Below are 24,502 nucleotides of genomic sequence, written 5' to 3' on the forward strand. Positions count from 1 at the left end.
CCTGCCGCTCCCCCTGCTTGTGCTGGCTTGCTCTCTGACAAGTAAATAGGATCTTTGGAAAGAAAAAAATCCAAGTGCGCTCCTCTGGGCTAACAACCTGATCCTGGCTATTAGATCAATTTCAGCAGGAAATGTGTCATATGTTTTGGAAGATGCCTACTGAAAATGAGTAAGAGGGAAAAAAGTGTCCAGTGCTTAAAGCAGTGTGAGTCAGGGTCTCTATCAAAAGGAGGTTATCAAGGACCCCCTGGGCAGGCAGAATGACACTTCAGGGAGTTAAAACACTTGTGAGGTCAAGTTTTAACATGCACAAATTACACATATTCTTTAGTTTAATTGTCTGAGAAAAAGGGTTCATTGATAAATTCAAATTTTATGTATAAATATTTTGGGAAGCAAATAAAGGGGTCTTCAAATGAAGAAAAATTTAACTATATTATTTATTTTTTAGGGCATTTAAAATGGACAAAAACTTTACTTGATGTTTGAAATTCTTACATTTTGTGCTTAAAATATCAACTATTAAAAAAAATATATATATATTTTTTAGGGGTGCTTGGGTGGTGCAGTTGGTTAAGCATCCAACTCTTGGTTTCAGCTCAGGTTGTGATCTCAGGGTCATGGGATCAAGCCCCGCGTCAAGCCTCATGCTCAGCGCAGAGGCTGCTTAAGACTCTCTCTCCTTCTCCCCCTCCCCACCATGCTCTCTCTCTTAAATGAATAAATCCTTTTTAAAAATACATTTTTTAAAGGACATGAGAAAATTTTAAGCTGCCTGCAACTACTTCTCTCAGATAACCCATTATAGGTACAAGCCTTTAATCATTACAGTAAATGAAAAATTAAATGGGATAGAACTGTGATACTTTTTCTTTTGAACATTGGTTTTTGAAGTATCAGAGATGTCTTGATGTGCGCTCTGTAAGAACTCTGACTAGCTGAACACAACTTGCAGATCTCATGAAGAGCACACTGGGAATTGGCCCAATTATCATCCTTTTAATGCTCCCATTAAGGTGCTATACATGTGAATACCATGATACATTTAATTTTTTCTTTTAGATCAGGAAATATTTCATACAGAAAGAGAACAGAATGCCCATTTGCCCACCGTCATGCAGACATCCTGTTATGTTTGCTTTAAACCCCTTCCCTGGCTTCCGGCTCCCACCCCTCCTCCCATATGCACAATCCTATTATGGTCATATCCAGATCTCAGCTGCAAATCTCCACTTCATCCTGTCTCAATATTTAACCCTTTCAGTGGTTATGGCCAATGCTCCTAAGGAGATCGTGAGCTGGGCAGTAAGTGTTAAGAATATCATTTTATTGCTGGAAAAGAACTAAGGTAACTTTATAGTAAGGCACTGGGGTCCAGAAAAAGTAAGTGATTTGCCTTCTCAGGGTTACACAAAGTCTGAAATTCACAAATCTTGATTTATTGTCCAGCAAAATGGAATAGTAGAAACAGCATAGGCTTTAGAGGCAAACTCAGCTGAGTTCAAATTCTGACTTTGCCTTTGATGAAATGACCTGTTCATAGGGAAAAACCCAAACGCTTATCTGAGCTTCTGTTTTTGTCGGCAACATGGAAATTATACCAGCTCCTCTTCAGAGCAGGGAACAGAAAGTAATACAAGTAGGACTGTGCCTGGCACAGAATAGGGATTCAATAGTGATTTTTAAATTCCACTTTTTAATGAGCACCTGTTACGTATCAGGCATCATTCCTGACACTAAGGACACAGTCATGAACAGGACAATGTCCCTGCCACTGTGCTGGTTAAGAAGTCACCAGTAAAATCATTAGCCAACTGTATGTGCATCCATTTGCAAGTTTTTGATCCCTATGGCTGTGTTTTCTTTTTTGTTTGGGTTTGCTTGACACAAACTGATTTTTCCATTCCCCAAACCAACTCCAGAGCCAAGGCTGGCCAGGGACAGCCCAAAGTCTGGTTACTGAGCCTCTCATCAGGTGAGAATGGGAGACAGGATATATTCTGAAGAGATCCAGAGAGACAGGTCCCTGTCCTCAAGGAATTCCTGGGTCTATTAATAATATTGAGACCATTTGTGGAGCACTTACTTGAGGTCAGGTGCTGGGCAAGACACTTTACAATTATTTCATTTAATCCTCACAACCATCTCTTTAAGGCCTGGTTTTTGTTTTATTTTTTTAAAATATTTTATTTATTTGAGGCGTGCCTGGGTGGCTCAGTCATTAAGTGTCTGCCTTCGGCTCAGGTCATGATCCCAGGGTCCTGGGATGGAGCCCCGCATCAGGCTCCCTGCTCAGCGGGAAGCCTGCTTCTCCCTCTCCCACTCCCCCTGCTTGTATTCCCTCTCTCTCTGTGTCTCTATCAAATAAATAAAAAATCTTTAAAAATAGACAAAATAAAATATTTTATTTATTTGAGAGAGAGAGAGAGTGAGTGCACAAAAGCAGGGGGGAAGGGCAGAGGGGAGAGGAAGAAACAGACTCCCTACTGAGCTGGGAGCCTGATGCGATATGGGGCTCAATCCCAGGACCCTGAGATCATTACCTGAGCTGATGGCAGACGTTTAACCAACTGAGCCACCCAGGCACCCATTTTTTTTTTTTAAAGTAATCTCTAAGCCCAATGTGGGGCTCGTCACAACCCCGAGATCAGGAGTCGCATGCTCTACCGACCAAGCCGGCCAGGTGCCCCTGCTGTACCTTTTAATAGTCTCAGTAACTGCTGAAATGAAGTAAGTCATCTTTTTTTTTTTTTTTTTCAGATTTGTCAGAGAAAGGGCAAGAGAGAGAGAGTGAGAGAGAGCATGAACAGGGGGAGCAGCAGGCTCCCTGCTGAGCAAGGAGCCCAATGTGGGACTCGATCCCAGGACCCTGGGATCATGACCTGAGCTGAAGGGAGCTGCTTAACCTACTGAGTTACCCAGGCGCCCTAGAGCTCCTTCTAAGACAATCCTAAAGCAGAAAATGGTCTATTATAATCTGGTATTAGAAACATTATCAACTCTTTTCATTTCTCCACAATGGACCTATCATTTTCTTTTTTAAAAAGTTTTGATATCTTTAAAAAGTAGACAAATACATTTTGCATTCGAGAGATTCGTATTTTACAGGAGTCAAGCATGAAAGCCCCCACACCCTGCAGTGACTACTTGGGGACAGCTCAATGTGCAGTTTCATTTCTAGAGGCTTACATACATACATTTACACAAACAAGAATATTTTCGCATGAACAGGAGACAGTATACTATTCCACAACTGGGTTTTTTGTTTGTTTTTCATTTAACGCACTGATTTACACATGAGGCTGAACATTTTCTTCTGAATGCTTATTGGCCATTCATTTCTTTTTCTGTGAACTACTTCTTCATAACCTTTGCCTACTTCTCTACTGAGCTGTTTTCTTCTAGGTTCACATTAACTTATACTCACATTGTAAACACTCATCTTTTGTTATCTATGTTGCACAGACCTATTTTCCAACAAGTTCATTTACCATTTCCTAACAGTACAGTTTTGGGCAAGCCACTGAACCCAGGGCTGTTTCCTTACCTAGACAATGAGGACAATGCCTGTGTGAGACTGTGGGGAGAAGTGAGAACTGCATGCAAGCATTATGCCTGGCATTCAAGAAGTACTCAATAAATGTTAGCCACTCTTTACTACCTAGACTCGAGGTCACAAGCTGGCTAGATTTAGCTTTGCCCATAGTGTTTAAAAGTAATACATTTGAATCCTTTAGATGAGACATACATTTTCTAGTTGGCCATACCCTCACCTGTCTCCCCAGTCTGTTTTCACAACAGCTTCTCAGATCGGTTACCAGCCGTCCACTCTCCCAAGTTCTTAATGAATGAAAATAAAGCAGGCTTTAAGATTATTATCCATTATGTAATTATTATAATCAGACCTGCTCTTTGTACCCATTATGCACTGCACAACACTTGGATATATTGTTCACAGTGTAGCCTACTATGGGGCTGGGCAATGTACAACCTGCACATCAGTACATGGCAGCCTGGTCCACAGTTTAAGAAATTTAAGGCCTTCTCACTATAATTTAAAAGGCTTTCACAGAGGCTCTCTTTATTTTCACAACACCCACTAGGTAGGATCAAGGTGGGAATGATATCTCTAAGTACAGATGGGGTAGGAGGCAGAGCTAGTAAGCCAGAAGTGTGGGCCCAAATATCTTGACATTCAAATTGCAGCTATGAAAAACCAAGTCATCAGGTCCCTCTTGGTATTCTCTCAAAGAAAGGCAAGATGAGAGCTTCTGCATTTCCAGAGGCTTCCCAGAGATTATCAAGGAGAAACCATATTAAAAATTACTACCCCGGGGCGCCTGGGTGGCTCAGTTGGTTAGGCAACTGCCTTCGGCTCGGGTCATGATCCTGAAGTCCCGGGATCGAGTCCCGCATCAGGCTCCCTGCTTGGCAGGGAGTCTACTCCTCCCTCTGACCCTCCTCCCTCTCATGCTCTCTGTCTCTCATTCTCTCTCTCTCAAATAAATAAATAAAATCTTTAAAAAACTAAAAATAAAAAATAAATAAAAAGAAAAATTACTACCCCTAGGGCTGGCTCGGTCAGTAGAGCAGATGACTCTTGATCTCAGGGTCATGGGTTCAAGCCCCATATTGAGCATAGATATTACTTAAAAAAAAAATTACTACCCCTATAACAAAACTATAGATGAGATTTGGCTACATAAAAACCCCTTACACGTATATACAATTTCAAATGTCAGATGTTTTACAAAGTGTATTTATATACCCATCATAACATTTATTAACAAAGCCTTATAAGAATGGACAGAGATTAGGGATTGTAACAGTATTATATGGTGACAGTTGGTAGCTGCACTTGTGAGCACAGCATAACATATACACTTGTCAAATCACTATGTTGTATACCTAAAACTAATGTAACATTGTGGGTCAACTATATTTCAATAATAAAAAGAATGGACAGGGACTATTATACCCATTTGGGGTCATCAGATGAATCTGAGGTGGGAGGATACCTCTAAAAAACTCCCTCCAAAGAACTAAAAGGCAGGCTTACATACCAGTTGAAAGGAATTTTGGCAAAGTGACCATCTGAAATGATGGGTATAAAATCCTGGGAGACAGTGACAGTCACCCAGCTATCAGTTATGGTTTCAAGATACTGACTGCGTGCCCGTGTGCGTGCACATGCACACACAGAATTTCTAATGTACAAACTAATGGAAAGTTTTCAGACTGACAAACTTGTCATGGAAACTGAATAAATATGCAAAAATAAAGAGCAAAATAAACCCGAGTCCAACCACCTCGTTAATAGCTGAGGTCTTTATTTCAATTTGTATGTACAGTAAAAGTGCTGCTGAGAATATGCAGCAACCAGACAAAACATAAATGTAATTCTCTCTCAACAATTAGCAGCTTAAGATCTATCAACTACAGTGTTAACGTTCACGCGTTCACAAGTGTCATTTCTGTACTTTTCAGTTCGTGCAAGTGAGTTTTTATTCTGACACACTTTGATAAAACACACTTACAGTCTAGTAGTCAGTCCTACTGAGGGTATCACCTAGCATACACAACACACAGACAGAAATGTTAACTCTTAGAGCCACATTCAAAATCCCCAGTTTCATTTGGGGGTGGGAACCATAATTTTGCCTGTGTCAATTTGTTGATTATAATATTTGGTTTTGTTTTGGATGCATATTTCCCAAAGCTGAAAGGCAGCTCCTCACTGGAACTTACTTGGAATTCAGCATTTCATCTGACTGTACCTCAAAGGAATATGAAGTCAGAAACAAAACCAAATGCAGTGAAGACCACATAAAAATATGCTCATTATTAGGGCATGGCTAGCAAGGAAGGCTTAATCCCAGTGTTTTCCTCGGTATCAGATTTTTACCTCAGTTGGGTGGCAGGGGTACAGGGGAGAAAGAAGACCCCAGTCAATGAAGTGTAAAATTTAACCTACTTTTGCTTCTTAGGGAGCCAGTGGAGTAGAAAGCCTTCCTTGCTAGGATGCACTGAGTATATACCAAGGAACTGAAATTGGAGCAGACAGAAGTGCCCTTCAATTGAATCATAAAAATGGTAAAATGTTATTCTACAATGAACAGAGTCACCCAGGCTACCACAGCCAGCCTCAAGCACCAGCACTAACAAGTAATCCAGGAATGCTTCATTTCAAAGGGAATGCACGTAGTCTTTAAAAGAGAAGAAGCATTAAAGCAAGGGGAAATTTCCACTCACAGAACAATTGTTAAACAACCATTAGAGTGAGGTTATAGAAGAGCTCTGAATAGACCAGAATCCGGGAACAGCCACAATGCAAAGAAACACAAAGGCAACAGGTGTGGGAGTGGGAAGTGGGGGAAGGCATGAAAACAGATGCATGGTTACAAATAGCATTAAATGATGACAACTGTTGGGTCTGGTGAAGAATCAAGGAACAAGACACGTAGAAAGCCATTACCATGACTGACCTAGCTTGAAGCTCCTTCCTAAGACAGTTTGAGAGAGGATGGTGGACAGTTAGCACGGGCCTGTTTGGCTGGGATCTCAGGGGGCTGTCCAGAGGCGAAAACCTTCCTTTGATAGAAATTGACCCATGGCAAATGGGAACAATTTCAATCCATCTATCACAGTGACTTCTAGCGCCCACAAAACTTAGTAGCCTCTACACAGTTTAGGGGACTCAAAGGTTCTTAGAAAAACTGGAGGATGGTGGCTAGAGCCTCTTTTTAATAACTTTGTGGGGCTCTCTTCCCTACTCTGAGTGATTAAGCTAGAGCAGAAGGTTCGGCGAAACTATGCTAGTTTGACAAGGTCATGGTGTCCTTTGGCACTCCTGCCTGAAGTCACTGCAATATTTTTAGGCAAAGTTAACATTTAAAATACATAGGCATGGGAATAATTTGTTTTTGGCCTGAACGTGAATTGGTTCCAATTATTTTTTAATAGAAAAATCATCCCCGTGGTCCCTGCTCTGGGCACTAATTTTGAGAGGTCAACAGAGCTAACAGGTTGTACTACAATCATCTGAGGATGGAGTGAAGATTGGGGTACCTGAGTTAAAATATCAAAATGATTATGGAGACAACATGCTGACTCTGAGAAGGCCAGCCTGCCAAAGCCACAGGAGGCTGGAGCTGTCATGTAAACCATCCTCTCAGACAGAGAAGGCAATGCTAATCTAGTTCCAAAAGAATTTCCTGGTATGGGAAGAATAGGCAAAGCATGCTTTGCTACTCTTTTCAGGGCATGTTATGTGCCCCTTGCTCATCACTTGGTTGCACAGAACTGAGGCCAAGCAGGAACAGCATTTGTGATTCAATACTAGGAATATGAAAAGATTAACCAAGCTTTCTAGATAGGCTCTAAAAGCCCAGTTCCATCCTGGTGGAACTGGTTATAGCATGGGGAAGAAGGCTCAGTCATTTTTTTCTAAACTGTCTATAAAAGTCCACTGAGCATAGGTATGTTAGTAAGTCAGTCTAGATGAATAGGCAGTGGACAACATTTTACACCCCAAACTTGGGTCCTTCTAACCTGACAGATCCTTTTCTGTTCTTTAGGGAGAATCACCTTCAGTTGATTCTCTCAGGCAGACAGAATAAAGCTTTGAAATTAAGGATGCTGGGGTCAAAATGCAGACAGAAGATTTCCACATCACTTTGGTTTCAGTCATCAGGGGGTGTTAAAAATAAATTAAGGAAACACAAGGAATTATGTATGACTCTCATTAATATAGTCTCAATTTTTCCTAAAGACAACCCCAGCCCAAAGTCACTGGGTGAACATTTTCTTGGGGCAAAAAAATCTCTATCCTATCATGCTGGTTTGTGGAAACAGCCTCCTCCTCCCCCTGCACACCCCTTTCCTCTCCAACCAAGCCAAGCCCATGAAGTGGTGTGGTGGGGGCGGCAGGCACCAAAAAGCAGCAGCCAGAGGAGGAAGTCTACGCTGCATCTCAAAACAAGGGCATCAGAGGGAAGCATTTATAGCAAGTCTTCCTTTACTCAAACTGCTTCAAGACAAGAGGGAGCAGCACACTTAAATATCCACACATTTCTTCATTTAAAAACATCACTTCTTTATTTCAAAGGAAAAATAAAAGACCCTCCCAACCCTTTCCAAAAAAACCCAATAATAATAATAACAATAATAAAAAATCCTATTAGAAACCATAAGGAAGCACTGAGAGTTTGAGTATTACATTCTTCAAGTATGCTGTTCGGATTTTTTGTTTTTTTTTAAGTTGGTGACTATACACATATTTAAAAAAACCTTAAAAGTGCGGCCAAGGGATTTTGCTTAAAATTAAGTATTTAGAGGGCTACTTCAAAATACTGTAGTAGGGCTTTGCAGTGATCCTTTGGGGCATGATGCTCTCACTTTTGTATCCTAGCAAAGGTTAAGGGACCAGGTTCAAAAGTGATCATACTTCCAGGGTTAGCATGAGCGGCCAACTTGGGTGAGAAAGCCAGGGAGAGATCCATGTGTTCTTCCACGGACAAGGACAATCCACCCTGAATCCAAAAATTCAGACATGGAATGTGGTAGGATTTCACAGTAAAGTTAGTCTGGGAGGGGGAGAGGTGGTGAGCCCAGACGAGGCAGGGTGTTAGGTTTAACTGGTTTCCCTAATCAGGTTTTTGCATCTTTTTAGTGGGTTTTAGTGCAGTCCTTCAAGCCACAATTTAGAATGCCCTTCAGTGTGCTCCAGATTGTTGGTTCATATTAAAGGACTGTTTAAGATTTGCATCCCAAGGAAAATCATGCTACATAAAAATGATCCAAGATTTTTGCCCAAAAAACTTCTTGGATAAAATCTAAAAAATACTATTGCAATTGCGTCTCTTGAAGAAAAAAACATTATTCTAAATGTAAACAGATTCACTCAACTCTTTTGTTGTTGTAGAAAACTTCAGAGTAGGTAAGTTGCTGTCTAATTCTTCGCTGCATGCACTCGCCAGAGGGTAGGGGAGCACTGCCTTCTTGTGCCAGCATCATCTGGGGGAGGAAAAGAACCGTTCCACATAGCTGAAGAGGGCATCCCAGTGCTTCCAGAGAAAGGCAATGAAAACCACAAGGAATAAAGTGCTGAACGTCCTGTTGCGAGTCTTCATGAGAGGAACCACGCAGTTGGCTACCGTGGAAACAAAGACCAAAAGGACCGCCATGACTGCCAGAAGGATGTTGATGAGTTTGCCCAGAAGGTTCCGGGCAGTGGCATTCTCCAGCCCTTCCAGCTGTACCACCTGCTGCTGCTGCTGCTGCAGCTCCATCTTGGAGATGCGGGTCTGGCACGCCTCCAGGGCCTCCTGTGGGCCAGAACAGGGAACAGTTAAGCTTCTGCTCACACTACTCTGAATAGCTGACATGCACTTTGGGCAAGCCGGATGCATCTTGAGCTATGCCATTGATTTTAAATATGCTAGTCTTGAATAAGAGAGGCCAAATGTGTAAGTCTTTATTCAAGCAACTATTACTCACCTAAACTGCCCTCCACCGCATTCCTCCCGGGATGACTCACAGGAAGCAGGAGCCACACTCAGATTTGGTCTTGAACATTTTAATGAGAAGACCTCTGGGATATGATTTTTTTTTCCATGTAAAAATTACTAATTAAAGTTGCACAGGACAGACATACTTGCTCAACATTTCAAATAGGATACATTGTCTCTCTTGATATTTTCCTTAAATCCAGGTCTTAGCCTTGAAGTAATACTGTCACTCTGACATGTGTTCCTTCTTTCACCTATGTTTAAACGTCTACATATTTAAGCCTAGGGAAATGTATGGAATTATTTTTTGACTTCTTATCTTAATAGTATCATACTATAGGAACTAATTCATAACTCATTTTTTTTCACTCAACAGTGGGTCCTGTCGACCCTTTCCACGTCAATGTGTAGAGATTTACCTCATTCTTTTTAATTGCTATGTGGCATTTTATAGTATGGATAGATATGTCACAGTTTATTCAGCTAGTTCCCTGCTGGAGAGATTTAGGTTATTTCCAACTTTTCCACCGTAACAATGATGAGGTGGATGTCCTCTGGACATCCTTGTACGCGCTATCCATTGTTTTCCAAGTCAAGTCAATCACAGACATCAGTGTAAAGGGCTCTCTGTTCTGTCTTCATAAGAAGAGTACACTCCCCCCACTGCCCCTTTAAGGTTGATCTTTGTAAGGAGGACGCTATGCCCAAACACTAGATGAAACACTGTAAGTGATATACTCCCTTCAAGCCATGGGTTTATATGAAATTTACCCTCAACATTCAGAGGACAGAATATCCTCCAAAGTTCAGTGGTGGTGGGAGCCTTAGGTTTTTCTGGTCTTGGTTTCAATGCATCCTGGTTTCCTGTGATTTGAGATGAAAGCTAGGCAACTTCAGATTGAAGCAAGCTAATGAATGGACAGCGAATACTACCCAGCCCAGAATGATCATGGGAAAAAAACCAAAACATAAACAGAATTCCAGAGTCTGGAGAAGATGGCAGCTGGACAAATGATCCAGACATTCCCTTGATTCTTTCAGGCTGTAATACAAAATTCCTGGACTACTTCCCTTCCCTAAGACCAGCTTATTTCAAGATGCTTTTATGTGAAACCAGCAACTGTTCCCTTAGAAATATACCTCCCAACTGGAGTAAGAAAAAGTTACATATTCTATTTCCTCATAGCATAAACTAGAGAGCCTTAAACATAACTGCTTCATGTGTTATTCTCACAAATGGCCTGGCAATGTGCCTGTAAAAGGTTTGGGTTTGGCAACGAGGACAAATGCCTCCCTTGCTACAGAAGACAGACAAGATGGCTCTCTTGTGAGAGCAGCTCCTGAAGCGGTAACCAACAGATGTAATAATGCATATGGTCTCCTATATACTGAGACCTGTGACCCCCAGAACATTTCCTATGAACCCAAGCAAGCATACCACCCCACCACCCCTACATGGTATAGCCTTTCAAGAAATGTACCTCATTTGAAGACTAGTTATATTACAGTTGGTATAACCTTCTCTTGATACTCTACCTTCCCCATCTTTTTTTCTAAACTTTTTAATATTATGGTAAAATACACTCAACATTAAATTTTAACCGTTCTAAAGTGTACAATTCAGTGGCATTTAGTAAATTCATAATGTTGTACAACCATCACTACCATCATCAAGCTCTAGAACACTTTCATCACCCCAAAAAGAAATCCCCTAACCCTTAGCTATTCCTCCCTATTTCCCCTTCCTGCAGCCCCTGGCAACTGCTGATCTTTCTGTCTCCATAGATTTGCCTGTTCCGGACATTTCATGTAAATGGAATCATATAATATGTGGCCTTTTGTGACTGGCTTTTTTTTCACGGAGCATAATGTTTTCCAGATTCATCCCTGTTATAGCATGTATCAGTATTTTAGTCCTTTTTCCTCTTCTTCTTTTTTATTGTGGTAAAAGACACATAACATAAAACCTACCACCTTAATTAACCATTTTTAAGTGTATAGCTCACTGGTATTAAATCCATTCATAATGTTGTGTAGCCATCACCACCATCCAACTCCATAGCTCTTTTCATCTTGTAAAACTGAAACTCTATAGTCATTAAAAAAGAACCCCTCGTTCCCTTCAGCCCCCAGCCCCTGCTGACCACTATTCTACTTTTTGTTAGTCTTTTGCTTTTACAAATCCAATCCTTCATGCTAACCTGGATGTCCCGGGCACGTTCATAGGACTGATACGCAATTTTCTCTTCCATGCTGGCCAATTCCTGCTTCAAGTTTAAGATTTCATTCTGATGGAGTTCTGTTAGGTCATTTAGTTGTTCTTCTAATCGTTCACATCTAAGGGCGGGAAGGGGGGGAAAGTTAGAATTTTAAGCATTCTGTATTTTTCCTGGTATTATTCACATCTAATCCCCAAAACCCATTCTGCAAAGGAAGAAAACAAAAGCACAAAGAAATTAAGTCAGTGGCCTGGGATAACAGGGCTGCTAGTGGGGACAGCTATCTTAGTCCCTGGAATGGAAGCTTGTCACAAGGCCGTATCATAGCAGCAACATGGTTTTTCCACAATCTTCTCAACACACAGTACTTGCAGCAATGCCAGCAGCCCTGGTCAGCCTGGAGCATACTCATAATAAATGAGGCAGTTCTTACTTTGTTCTGAGCAGCAAAGGGGAGAGGCAAAAACTAGAATACAATTAAGCAGGTCTCATCACAAGATAAACAGCACATAAATGGAAACTGACCTTCTAGCAGTCACCAAAAGCTTGTCCTGATACTGGACAGGTCACTCACCTGGATGTTCATGGTTCAGAGCCCATCATCCCCTTGGCCAAGCACAGTGTCTAGGACATCTCAGTCAACAAATATTTACTGAGAGCCTGCTGTGTACCAGGTATGTTCAAAGTACTGGAAATATTGTGTGGTAAGCAACACAGAATGCCTGCCCTCAGTAGTTTACATCTAAGTTGTACGTGCGTTGGGCGGGGTGCGGGGGGAAGCAGAGAAACCAAGACAACTGCAGGTATGGATAAGTAAAATGAAGAAGATCAATAGGGGTATATATATGACAGAGTGCCTGGTAGTTGGTTGAGCTGGAATAGAGAAGAACTCTTCCCTGTTCAGTGCTCTCCAACAATGACAGATGAAACTTGATGATATGAATGGACTTATGAAGATGAGGGGGGGAGGAGTATCTTAAAGCAGAAGGAAAAGCAAGTATAAAGTTCTCAAGATGAGAACTAGCTTGGCAGGTTTGAGGGACACAAAGTAGGCCAGTGTGCTATAGCTAAGAAAAAACAGGAAGATGGAGGGAGATAAAGTTCCTTGGGAGCAGGTCATTTAATTCATCTTGTATCTCTAGCACTTAGGGCTATCTATGAGAAGGTTATCTACATAAAGGTAGAACCTGGGCTGGGCACCTAAGGACCAGTAGGATTGAAACAGGTTTAAAGGACAAGATCAGAGATTTTAGGTAGAAAAAGAACATGGGTAAAGGACAGGAGGTAGAAATGTACAGGATAACTGGAATGATAGATCTATGTTGGAGAGAAAATGGAAATCTGGCCTTAAGAGGTAGGTATGGGAGTTGGGAATCTGGAACAGATAGTAAATGGGCCCAAAGCAGATTGCTGATGGGGAGAGGGTGACATGATGAACACAGCATTTTAGGAATATGGGTTATACAGAGGAGACGAGGATAAACTGGGGTAGGTTGTGTGTGGGAATTCCAGGAACCAAACAAAGAACTAAGTAGGTAGGAGGATAGTTTAAAACTATACATTAAAACAGACTGGAAAGGGAACAATAAATTCATCTCTAGCTTGTGGTGAATAAAATGTAAGCCTCTCTGTCAGACAGAGGGCTCAGCCCAACAGGAGAATATACTGCTACTTAACACTACTGGGGCAAACACACACCCAACGCTAGCATAGAAGCCTCAGGGGACTTTGTATTAAAAAAATAAAAATGACATTTAAAACTACCCTCCCTTTCCTTTTTTTTAAAGATTTTATTTATTTATTTGACAGAGAGAGACACAGTGAGAGCGGGAACACAAGCAGAGGGAGTGGGAGAGGGAGAAGCAGGCCTCCCGCCGAGCAGGGAGCCCAACGTGGGACTCGATTCCAAGACCCTGGGACCATGACCCAAGCCGAAGGCAGAGGCCTAATGACTGAGCCACCCAGGTTGCCCCTCCCTTTCCTTGTTTTTAACCCCATATATAGTACACAACCTTTTAAGGAATACACAGAAGTTTTCTGTTAAGGTAATTCTTATACCGCAGCATCACTGATATTCTCCCTTCGGATAATTATATAATAAATAATTATATCCTACACTCCATTCTTTCTCTAAGAAACAAGGGTTTTTATTTAAAAGGCACAGTCTGACCCTTTTCACTGTATTACTGAATCCTACTGAGTTTTCCTTTATCCTTGATAGGCATCTGTATTGCTTTCTTTCACACTAAAATTCTGTTACTGAAGTGATGGAACAGATCAGAAAGTGTTTCCACCCTTTACCTGTAACTCGGGCTGATATTCTCTGTGACTGTCTTTTCACTTCATCTGCTGCTGCCCAGGGCATGTGCTCAGAAACAGGCACCACCTCTAGAACTGATTTTCTATCAAATTTTAAGTCCACCAACTGCCATAAGAATATGTTGATATACTACTGCCTTTTCAGGCTCGTCCTATTTTATTTAGCTCACTATTCTGTGGAGCTTTTAGTGTTTGATGATTTCATCATTCTCTCTCCTTACGAGAGATGGGATAGAGACTTTGTAAAAGGAGTGTTCCAAAGTATCAGTCCCTTGAGATTTAAGGGAAGGGCTGGGCCTAGCAGCAAATAACCCTCCTAAGCTAAGGATTGATACTGGGTGGCAGGGAGGGGAGGCATGGCAGTGGTGACAGTCTTGCTGATGAGAACAGACCCATGTGACATCTTTGGCATGTGTTCCCTAATTGTATGGTCTTTCAGGAATGTTGGAGAATCTTATTTGATATTAAACATGGCCTCACACATACCATCAGAACAGAATAAAAAGAAACAGCAGCTGCTGCCATTTATTTAGTGCCTACTATATATCCAAATTAATTTTTTAAAAGATTTATTTATTTATTTGGTGGGGGGAGAGGCAGAGAGAAACTCAAGCAGGGTCTGTGCTGAATGTGGAGCCTGATGCCAGGACCCTGAGATCAGGACCTAAGCCAAAACCAAGCGTCAGCTGACTGCACCACTCAGGCACCCCTACCCAAATTCATTTCTGAAACTCCAAGAAGGTAGTAGGTATTATCTTCACTTTACAGATAAGGAAACTGAAGCTCAAAGAGGTAAAGTGACTTGCTTAAGGGCACACAGAAATTAAGTAGGGAGTAAAGATTCGAATCCATGTTTGTCTGACTTTAAACCCAAGTTTTTTTTTTTTTTTTAAGATTTTATTTATTTGAGAGAGAGAGAGAGCACACGAGAGGGGGGAGGGTCAGAGGGAGAAGCAGACTTCCTGCTGAACAGGGAGCCTGATGCGGGACTCGATCCTGGGTCATGACCTGAGCCGAAGGCAGTCGCTTAACCAACTGAGCCACCCAGGCGCCCTAAATCCAAGTTCTTAACCTCTACACCGTGATGCCACTTAGAAACTACTCAAGAAGCCCAGATGAGCTAAACTCCCTTTTATAAGTAAGAAACTTGAGTCAGGTCTATAGTTGATCCAAATTACATAGCCACACAGGGAGCTGGACTGAACCACAGTGACATGACTGTTTGGAGCTTGATGTCAAGGTGGAGTCAATGGGAGGAGGAATGAAGTAACTCTACATACCTAGAATCAAAAAGAGGATAATAACAAGCGTTGGGGAGATGTGGATAAATTTGAACTCTCATACAGCTGGTGGGAATGTAAATGGTGTATCAGCTTTGGAAAACAGTTTTGCAGTTCCTCAAAAAGTTAAATAGAGAATCACTGTATGACCCAGAAATTCCACTCCAGGTATACACTGAAGAGAAATGAAAACTTATTCCCATACAAAAAGGTGTACACAAACATTCACAACAACATTATTCTTAATGGCCAAAAAGTGGAAACAAGTAAATATCCATCAACTGATAAATGGATAAAATGTGGCGCAACCATACAATGGAATATTATTTGGAAATAAAATGAAGTAATGACACATGCTACAATATGGATGAGCCTTGAATACATTATTCTAAGTGAAAGATGCCAGTCAGAAAGGACCACAAACTGCATGATGCCATGCGATGTATATGAAATGTCCAAAATAAGCAAATCTATAGAGACAAAGATTAATGGTTGCCAGGGTCTGGGCAGAATGGGAAGATTGGAAGGCAATGAAAATGCCCTAAAACTGATTATGGTGATGGCTGCATATATCTGTGCATACACTAAAAATCATTGATTCGTATATTTTGTTGTTGTTTTTAAGATTTTATTTATTTGAGAGAGACAGAGCATGAGCGGGGAGAGGGGCAGAGGGAAAGGGAGAAGCAGACTCCCCACTGAGCAGGGAGCCCCACATGGGGCTGGATCCCAGAACTCTGGGATCATGACCCGAGCCAAAGGCAGACACCCAAACAACTGAGCCACCCAGGCGCCCCTGACTATATACGCCTAATGGGTGAATTCTATGGTATATGAATTATATCTCAATGAAGCTGTTAAAAAAGATTATGGATGTCTGCAATTTACTTTGAAATGCATTAAAAAAATGAGAGGAAGGGGGTACCTGGGTGACTCAGTTGGTTAAGCGTCCAGCTTGATTTTGGCTCAGTCATGGTCTCAAGGTCATGAGATTGAGCCCAAGTTGGGCTCTGTGCTCAGTGTGGAGTTTGCTTGAGATTCCCTCTCTCCCTTTCCTTCTGCCTTTCCCCCACTCTCTCTAATAAATAAATCTTTAAAAAAATGAAAGGAAGGGGGGCGCCTGGGTGGCTCAGTTGTTAAGTGTCTGCCTTCGGCTCAGGTCATGATCCCAAGGTCCTGGGATCGAGTCCCACATCGGGCTCCTTGCTCTGTGGGAAGCCTGCTTCTCCCTCTCCCACTCCCCCTGCTTGTGTTCCTGCTCTTGCTATGTCTCTCTCTGTCAAATAAATAATAAATAAATAAATAAATGAAGGTTTAAGTTAGCCTATTTTGTCATTTTGTCTGTGTTTAGGAGTCCCATAGCTACACATCCAGTTGAAAAGCAAAACTGCATTCACCTTTGTGTTTTATTTATCCTAGTATTTCTGTGAGCACCCACTGACTGAAAGGGACAAAAATAAAGTGAAAAGAAAGGTGCCAAGTGCCAGGCAAATTAAGGTACAAAATATGTTTCTTCCCCCAAAGTTTTAACACTTTTTTTTTTTAAGATTTTAATTTTAAGTAATCTCTATACCCAACGTAGGGCTCGAACTTAACCCTGAGATCAAGAGCCACATGCTCTACCGAATGAGCCAGCCAGGTGCCCCAATACTCTTTAATATTCCTGTGAAATGCAATCCTTGAACCCCATGTTCTTTTCTGGAATTTTAGATCCAAACTGATGTAAGATGTTTAGATTTTTTAGTATATATAATTTTAAGTCCCTACTTAGTTAGAACATGCTTTACTGACTTCTTTCACCCATTGTTTGAGGGTTTTCCCCCCCTTCTTGAAGTATATCCTTTAGTATTTCTCTCAGCAAAGGTTTCCATGAGTGGTTAATTTTTGTCTACGTATGTCTAAAAGTGTCGTAATTTCACTCTCTTTCTTGAATAATAAATTAGGTGGACATAGCATTCTAAGGTCACAGTTATTCTTCCCTAGCACTTTGAAGGTATTATTGTCTTCTGGCAGTATAATCTCTCATTTGTTTGGTCCATTTCACATTGAGTTTCATCAACTGGATTTCCTTGTGCCATCCGCAACTTCTGTTTGAGAGTATTTTATGGAGTTCCCTCCTGCATGTATCTCTTTCAGATTCCTTTTTGAGCTATTTCATGGCTTTGGGTTGTTATAAAATATGTTTTGGATACTTTTACTTGTGAATACCTAAGATGATTTATTAATAACACCTTAGGTTGCCCCTCAGATTTTTATAATTATATAATACTACATAAAAATATGTAATACTGTATATGAATCATAAAGTACATGAAAAAGTCCTCAGCACTTGTTCCCAACACTCTTGAACCTTAATATAAGAAATGTTTATCATACAATGGTCACTAACATGTCAAAGGTTCTGGAAGCCATTTGGTTCACTTCATATTTTATCTAAAGGCTGTCCATCTTCACTCCTTCCACTTTGTACCTTCTTTGTACTTATGGTTTTATACAGTTTTTCTTTAAAAGATTTTATTTGAGAGCAGGCGCACATAGGAACGGGCGGGGTGGGGGGGGTGGTGAGCAGAGGGAGAAGCAGACTCCCTGCTTATCATGACTTGAGACAAAGGCAGACAGATAGCTTAACCGACTTAGCCACCCAGGCGCCTGTTTTTAGGCAATTTGTACCAGCTGATGATCTGCTCAGCCTGGGTTTGGGATTCAAACCCTGACTCTGCAACCCACCAGTGTGACCCTGTGAAGAGGCAACCTACCTATTCCAAAGGGCAATTGTGAAGATTGAAAAGGAGTTAGACGTCAAATGCCCTGTGCAAAAATGGAGCTCAGTGGGAGGGATCTATCACAAGTATACATTTGGTTTCATTTTTGTCTTTTATGATCTTCCCCAGTCCCTCCAACAATCCTTAGTGAGGAAGTTTAAAAGGACTACTTGTTGACCTCAAGTGCTCTGTGGCTCCAACATTCAAGGCTTCTTCCTTCTGATTTTTTCCCCCTCTAATCCTCCACTTCTTCATCTATCTCTACATCCTCAATTTTACATTTTCTAAAATTTTCACTTTTCCAGTATATTGAGTTTTTCCTGACATCTCATAAATGGGTCTTCTGGGTACACATTCTGTCCTTCTCAAGAAGGATAAGAGAGGGGGGCGCCCTGGGTGGCTCAGTTGTTAAGTGGCTGCGTTTGGCTCAGGTCATGATCCCAGGGTCCTGGGATCGAGCCCCGCATTGGGCTCCCTGCAAGGAAGGGAGGTGCAGGAAGCCTGCTTCTCCCTCTCCCACTCCCCCTGCCTGTGTTCCCTCTCTCGCTGTGTCTCTGTCAAATAAATAAATCTTAAAAAAAAAAAAAAAAAAAGACAAGAGAGGCACAAGCCTCTTCTTACTTCCTCATCAGGAGGACCAGCACAAACATACAAATGGGTTCCTGCTATTTCCCTGACTCAAGTTTGCCAGATAACTAAGTCCATTCACTGGCTTGTTCAAGCTTTCTTTTAAATTGATGAAACTGTCCTACCTACCTTCCTTTCACGGTATGTGTTTTGTATGTGTGAGAGGGAAAGTATCTCAAGTATACTTCATTTGATCTTTGCAAATCTCTAGAGAGAGTTGAGTAGAAACTGTTAATCCTCACCATGCTCCTGTGGAAAATAAAGTCCTTTGGAGATTGAACAATTCACTCACAGTTACATGAGAAATTAAAAGCAAGATTTCCTCAAGCTGAGAATCTTCCCAAATGAGAAAATATACTATTGGTCCCAGAGATAGTACTTTATTTACAGCTAGTTAAATAGTGAAATAGCATTTGGGTAAGTAGAATAAGCTCCATTTCCCCGCAGATGAAAACAGACCAACAGGTTAGGAGACTTGCCAAGGTGACATAAAGCTGCAGAACTCAAGGGTGAAGCAAGACCCACAATGGGTCCAGTTGAAACAGCCCCATTAATTCACCAACTAATTACTAACATTTGCTTTCTTCTTCAAGTCATAAGAAGTACCTGGAGAATGATGACTTTCTGAAAGAACAGAAAAGTCACAGCTGTTATTGGGTAGCTGAAACCCTATTACACTTACACATTTTTTTTTAAAAGTAGGCTCTACACCCAATGTGGGGCTCGAACTCACGACCCTGAGATCAAGAATTGCATGCTCTACCAGATGAGCCAGCCAGGCACCCCTATCCTTACACAGTTGTGTTTGGGTTACTATAGTAAACACCTCTAATCTGCAGGAAACATCAGGGAGGAAACCAAGAAAGCCATAAACTTTGAGGCTTTTGTAAAATGTGATGAACAAAGAGGCTGGCAAGATGCCCTTGTTGTCTTGGAATACAGGTCTTCTGGGTTACCTTAGCACCTTGAAAGAACTTTACTGGGCCTGTCATTACTAAAACACTTTCGCTGATTTGTTCACCCAGGTCATGGAAGTTTGTTCCTTAGCTCTTTTCACAACCTCACAACCCACAATTTGAAAGCACAAATCTGATCAAGCTTAACAATTTCCAATCAAACATTTTTCAGTGCCATCAGTCATTTTTATATGGCTTACATAACATAACCTACATGTGAAATTATGGTCTGAAACCAGGCTAACACAAAGAGCCCAGTGTGGAGGAGTGCATGTGGGGGAGGAATTTAGGGTTCAATCTACATTTAGTTAATCACTGTAAACATCAAAGTATCAAAACACTAACACCAATAATAACAAAAGCAATAACCACCCACCCCCACACCCCATGCCTTTTTAGGTGTGGCATCTGCCTCTGATTCATGAAGACATTTCTACATTAAACCTTACCTCCTTTGTCCCTGGGAGGTACTTCAATTTCTAATTAAGAAATGGGAGGCTGAGAAAGATGCAGTAACTTCCCCTTATTAGGTTAGTGAGGTGTCCTGAGAATCCGAACCACTTGGTTCATGCTTCCTGTTTCTAGATTTGTTTTATTATTGCCTTTTTAAAAACTTACTGCTTCTATACCATTAATCAAATGCAAAATGTAAACAAGAACAAAAGGAAGAAAATACCCATTATTCCAGTTCCCACTGACTTCTCACTACTCCCATTATTAATATTATAATCTCTTTTGCTTTACTTGCTAGTGTTTACTTCCTACCTAAATCCTAAAATAGGGAAGTCATATACCTAGGGAATTCAAAGAAAGAATACCTCTGTCTTCTCATTAAATATTAGTATCAAATCAAAGAGTGGGGGGGAAAAGGGAAGGTAAACTGTGTACAGCTTTTCACATGTGATTTTTTAAAATCAAGAACTCTAAGGGATTTTAACCTCTTGATATGATGCCAATTAGAGCTCTCTGGACATGAAGGGGAGGGGGCAATTCTTGGTCCTACAAGTATATGATTTTGACTAGCATGTGCTTTCCATCAGACTCCAGCTGGAACACAAAGTAGTATGAGATTAATAACCTCATTTTGAGACTTTTTACTCAAAAGTCCTTCCCAAATCATTACAACTCAAAGAAAACTCAGACACTCGAATACGGCTTGAGTTTAACTATTAGTCAACAGAAAGCCTTAAAGACTGTGAGATCTTTTTTAAATGTAGGTTATGTCATATTTTGGGAGGTGAAATCCATCCCCCAACCAAAAGCAAAATCTGCTCTATTTACAAAATATAAAAAGACATCTAGATTTTGTTGTAGGTGAACAATTAATAAATAATAATAAGTAAATTAATCAAGTGTTTCAGCCATTGGAGGTCAACACATTAGTCATCTACTTAGATCAAAGGTAAGCCACGGCTCTTTTGGGTCAAATTCCTGATGAATGAGAAACTGGATGAGTGTCAGGCTGGAAATGTTTCACCTAGTGCATCACTCTTTGGGCGTGGCTCGAAAGTTTGGAGCCATCTCTGAGAGTGGGGGCTGGGGGGAGTGCTTCCCTAATTGGGCAATAGGTCATTAGGACAGGATGGCTGAAGAATCTTGTAGAGCAGGTACTGAGAGAAACAGGAAGAACCAGATCCCAGGGCTAACACCAACAGGGACCTGAGGTAGCTTCTGCCAGGGTTTGACCAGAACAGAGAGACATAGTTAGTGTAGAGGTATGACGTGTGGTGGGAAGTGGAATATATTCCTGGCTGAATTGGGGAAAGTGGATATTTCCTCCCTACCTTCTGTTACTTCATTTGTGTTGAAGCCTGAAAAGAGGCTAGGAAACACTGAACTAGCCTTTAGTTGGAAAGGAAAAAGCACAGAATCAGTCCCCGAAACCTTCAGGGTAGGCAGTGCATTATCTTAAAGATAAGAAACAGCAGATGCAGGGGCGCCTGGGTGGCTCAGTTGGTTAAGCGGCTGCCTTCGGCTCAGGTCATGATCCCAGTGTCCCGGGATCGAGCCCCGCATCGGGCTCCCTGCTCGGCGGGGAGCCTGCTTCTCCCTCTCCCTCTGTCTGCCTCTCTGCCTACTTGTTCTCTCTCTCTATCTCTCTGTCAAATAAATAAATAAAATCTTTAAAAAAAAAAAAAAAGAAACAGCAGATGCCTATAGCGTATAGGGAATGAATAAAAGCTGGGGGGGAGGGGAGCTTTCTAGGCAATCTGGAAACTTGGTAATGACAGCTTTCTAACATCCTGGCACACCACAGACCATACTAGGTGCTTCACATACATTATCTCCAACCCTGTACAGTAGATATCATTACCTTGTTTTTATACAGGAAACTGAGGCTCAGAGGAATTACATACGGTCACACAAAAACTGGCAAGTGAATGCAGGCTTGTCCAACCTCAAGTAATTACTGAAGTAAATAATTTTTCTCTCCCTCTCTTCCTCCCTCCTTCCCTTCCATTCTTCCTCCTTTACCTCTTCAGGGCTATGTTGGGAAAAGCACATCTGTAAATTCTCTTTTATATGGAAGGTCTTACTTTTCCTAAGAACATATCTCAATTGGGCTTTATTTCTCTACAGGAGCTAATTTGATCCAATATTCTCAAGTTTCTATTTCAAACTTACTGTCCAAACCTAGTCTACATATACTCTGGAGACTCTCAGATCAATTTATAATTGACACAGGTCTAACACCTGGAGTAAAGGGGCCAAAATAGCTGTATCTGACCATATCTTTCTTATGTCTAGTGATGGTAAAATAAAATTGTATTTAACTGACCATCTGTTTAATTAAAACTCCAGGGCACCTGGGTGGCTCAGTCGGTAAAGCGTCATGAGCTTTCGGCTCAGGTCATGATCCCAGGGCCCTGGGATCGACCCCACATCGGGCTCCCTGCTCAGCGGGGAGTCTGCTTCTCCCTCTCTCACTGCCGCTCCCCGTGCTTGTGCTCTCTCACTCTCTCTCTGTCAAATAAATAATATCTTAAAACATAAAATAAAATAAAATAAAAAAAAATAAAACTCCAATGGCCTGTGCCTAATTGCGTTAGCCTAGCTACTGACGGTTGTACGCATGTGACGGCTGCTCTGGTGAGTGCCTTCTTCTGTGTTTTTGCTCTTATGACTCAGGGCAACTTAAAATATCCCTGGGCTTAATACAGTTTCAGAAGCTGATTTCCAAAGGACAGTAATCCCCTTAAAATAGAAGCTTTTAAAATGGCATTACTGCTCCTCAACAGGAAGAGGGTTTTTAGTCTGCCTATATGACACTGCCACATATGGGCAGTAGCGGAGTAGGATTCCCAGCCAGATCCCCGAAGGGAAAAACTACAAAAGGAACCTGTAAAACTGTCAATGAATGTTTTCCTAGTTCTCTCCTATTTTCAGTGCATTTTGCCACAGCTCAATTTTTTCCTCTGGTAGCTCAAGAATATATTATACCCACCATGGGAACAGGACTAGTCTTCTAGTTTTTAGCAGATTAAATATATGTTAAACCATTTTACTGTGTGACCTGGCAAAAGTTACTTTATCTTTCTGGGCCTCAGTATACTCGTGTAAAATGAGATTAAACTAGATATCTAAGGGCCCTTCTATCTCTGAAGTACTACTACATGAACCCAGGTTCTCCTAACAAATCTGTGCTAATACTTTAATGGGATGTACAGACTATCTGCACAGGAAGAATCTGAAGGGAGCACAATCCCATCACCAGAAAAACTGTCTAAACTTTGCATCTTTCTTTCCCAAAATACATGTTCTCACTCATATCTGAGAGCCCAATGCACAGCTCAAAGACTAAAAACCTAGTTCCTGATCAAAGGTTGAGGTGGAGTTCAGATCCAAGCTCTGTTACAGTGGCTTCCTGGGCTGAATGCATGTGGGTGCTGAAGACATACTCAGCCATGGCACAGTTATGTGGGTGAAGAGAGAGACTGTACTCCACAGGCTTCTGAATGTTTCTAATTATTTCAAAGTAAGTAGACGGTCTTGGGTAAAAATCTTAATTTGGCCTTACGGGCAGAGAGCAACAGGAAGCACATTAAGTGAGTGACAAGACCGAAAAGGGACTCTGCAAAGGGGGAAATAAGGATGGAAGTGAAAGTTTCCTTAGTAGGTTTCCCCTATTACCTACATTGCTGTAGAAAACTTTCCAGAGCTGGTGCAGTCACAGATTTTTTTTTTTTTTTGCCTTCACAGAATTTTATAAAACATGTTAGCAACAATGACTCAGCTTTTAGTGAAACACACACTTTGACCTGGAAAAGGCCCAATACCCCACGCAGTCAATGCTTCCTAGAGCTAGACTATAGGCTAGTCTTTCAATCACACAGATTTTAGCTAGACTGTAGTTTTTCGATCATAATAGATTTCAGGGTTGAGCTTGGGGGGAAAAAAAAAACCTGTCCTGAAATGAAAAACAAAACCAAACCACTGGCTTTGCATTCACATTAAACTGGGTTTTATTCCTGGCTTTATCACTTACTAAGTAACCTTTTGGCAAAATGTAAAACCCCACTGGGCCTCCATTTCCTCATCTGTAGAATGGGGATAATACAATCCACCTGAAGGGCTACTGTGAGGATTAGCAAATATATGTAAAGCATTATGCACACCATAGGAGTTCAGTAAATGTTGAGTGGTAGTGTCTTCCTCCACCTCATTTGAATAACAAGCAGCAACCCTGTACACAGCCTCCCTCCTGTCAACTCACATATTAGTAAAATAAACTAAAGCACAGAAAATAAACAAATATATCTAGAGTGGCCATATATGCTTTAATTGGTTCTTGGTCACAGAAGAATCCCTTAAGTCCATCCCTAGCTAGCC

At 41.3% G+C, this 24,502-nt stretch overlaps 2 protein-coding genes across 8 annotated transcripts in view; both read right to left on the reverse strand.

The window, feature by feature from the left end:
- Nucleotides 1-3,672, reverse strand: part of MBD4 (methyl-CpG binding domain 4, DNA glycosylase) — a 201,609-nt gene extending 197,937 nt beyond the window's left edge. Inside the window, exon 1 of the mRNA XM_081801731.1 lies at nt 3,668-3,672. The gene's annotated coding sequence lies outside the window, so the exon portion shown is untranslated. The remainder of the gene's footprint in view (nt 1-3,667) is intronic.
- Nucleotides 3,673-5,313: 1,641 nt separating this feature from the next.
- TMCC1 (transmembrane and coiled-coil domain family 1) overlaps nt 5,314-24,502 on the reverse strand; it is a 218,687-nt gene continuing 199,498 nt past the window's right edge. For all 7 annotated transcript variants that reach the window (XM_081801658.1, XM_081801648.1, XM_081801639.1 and 4 more), the window contains 2 exons: nt 11,711-11,846; nt 5,314-9,326 (listed from right to left, as the gene is read on the reverse strand). In XM_081801658.1, coding sequence (XP_081657784.1) covers nt 9,012-9,326; nt 11,711-11,846 — 451 coding nt within the window. In that variant the 3' untranslated portion in view covers nt 5,314-9,011. The remainder of the gene's footprint in view (nt 9,327-11,710; nt 11,847-24,502) is intronic.

The sequence above is a fragment of the Leptonychotes weddellii genome, chromosome 1 (genome assembly GCF_054177405.1).
Source record: "Leptonychotes weddellii isolate Sample4059 chromosome 1, ASM5417740v2, whole genome shotgun sequence".
Classification (NCBI taxonomy): domain Eukaryota; kingdom Metazoa; phylum Chordata; class Mammalia; order Carnivora; family Phocidae; genus Leptonychotes; species Leptonychotes weddellii.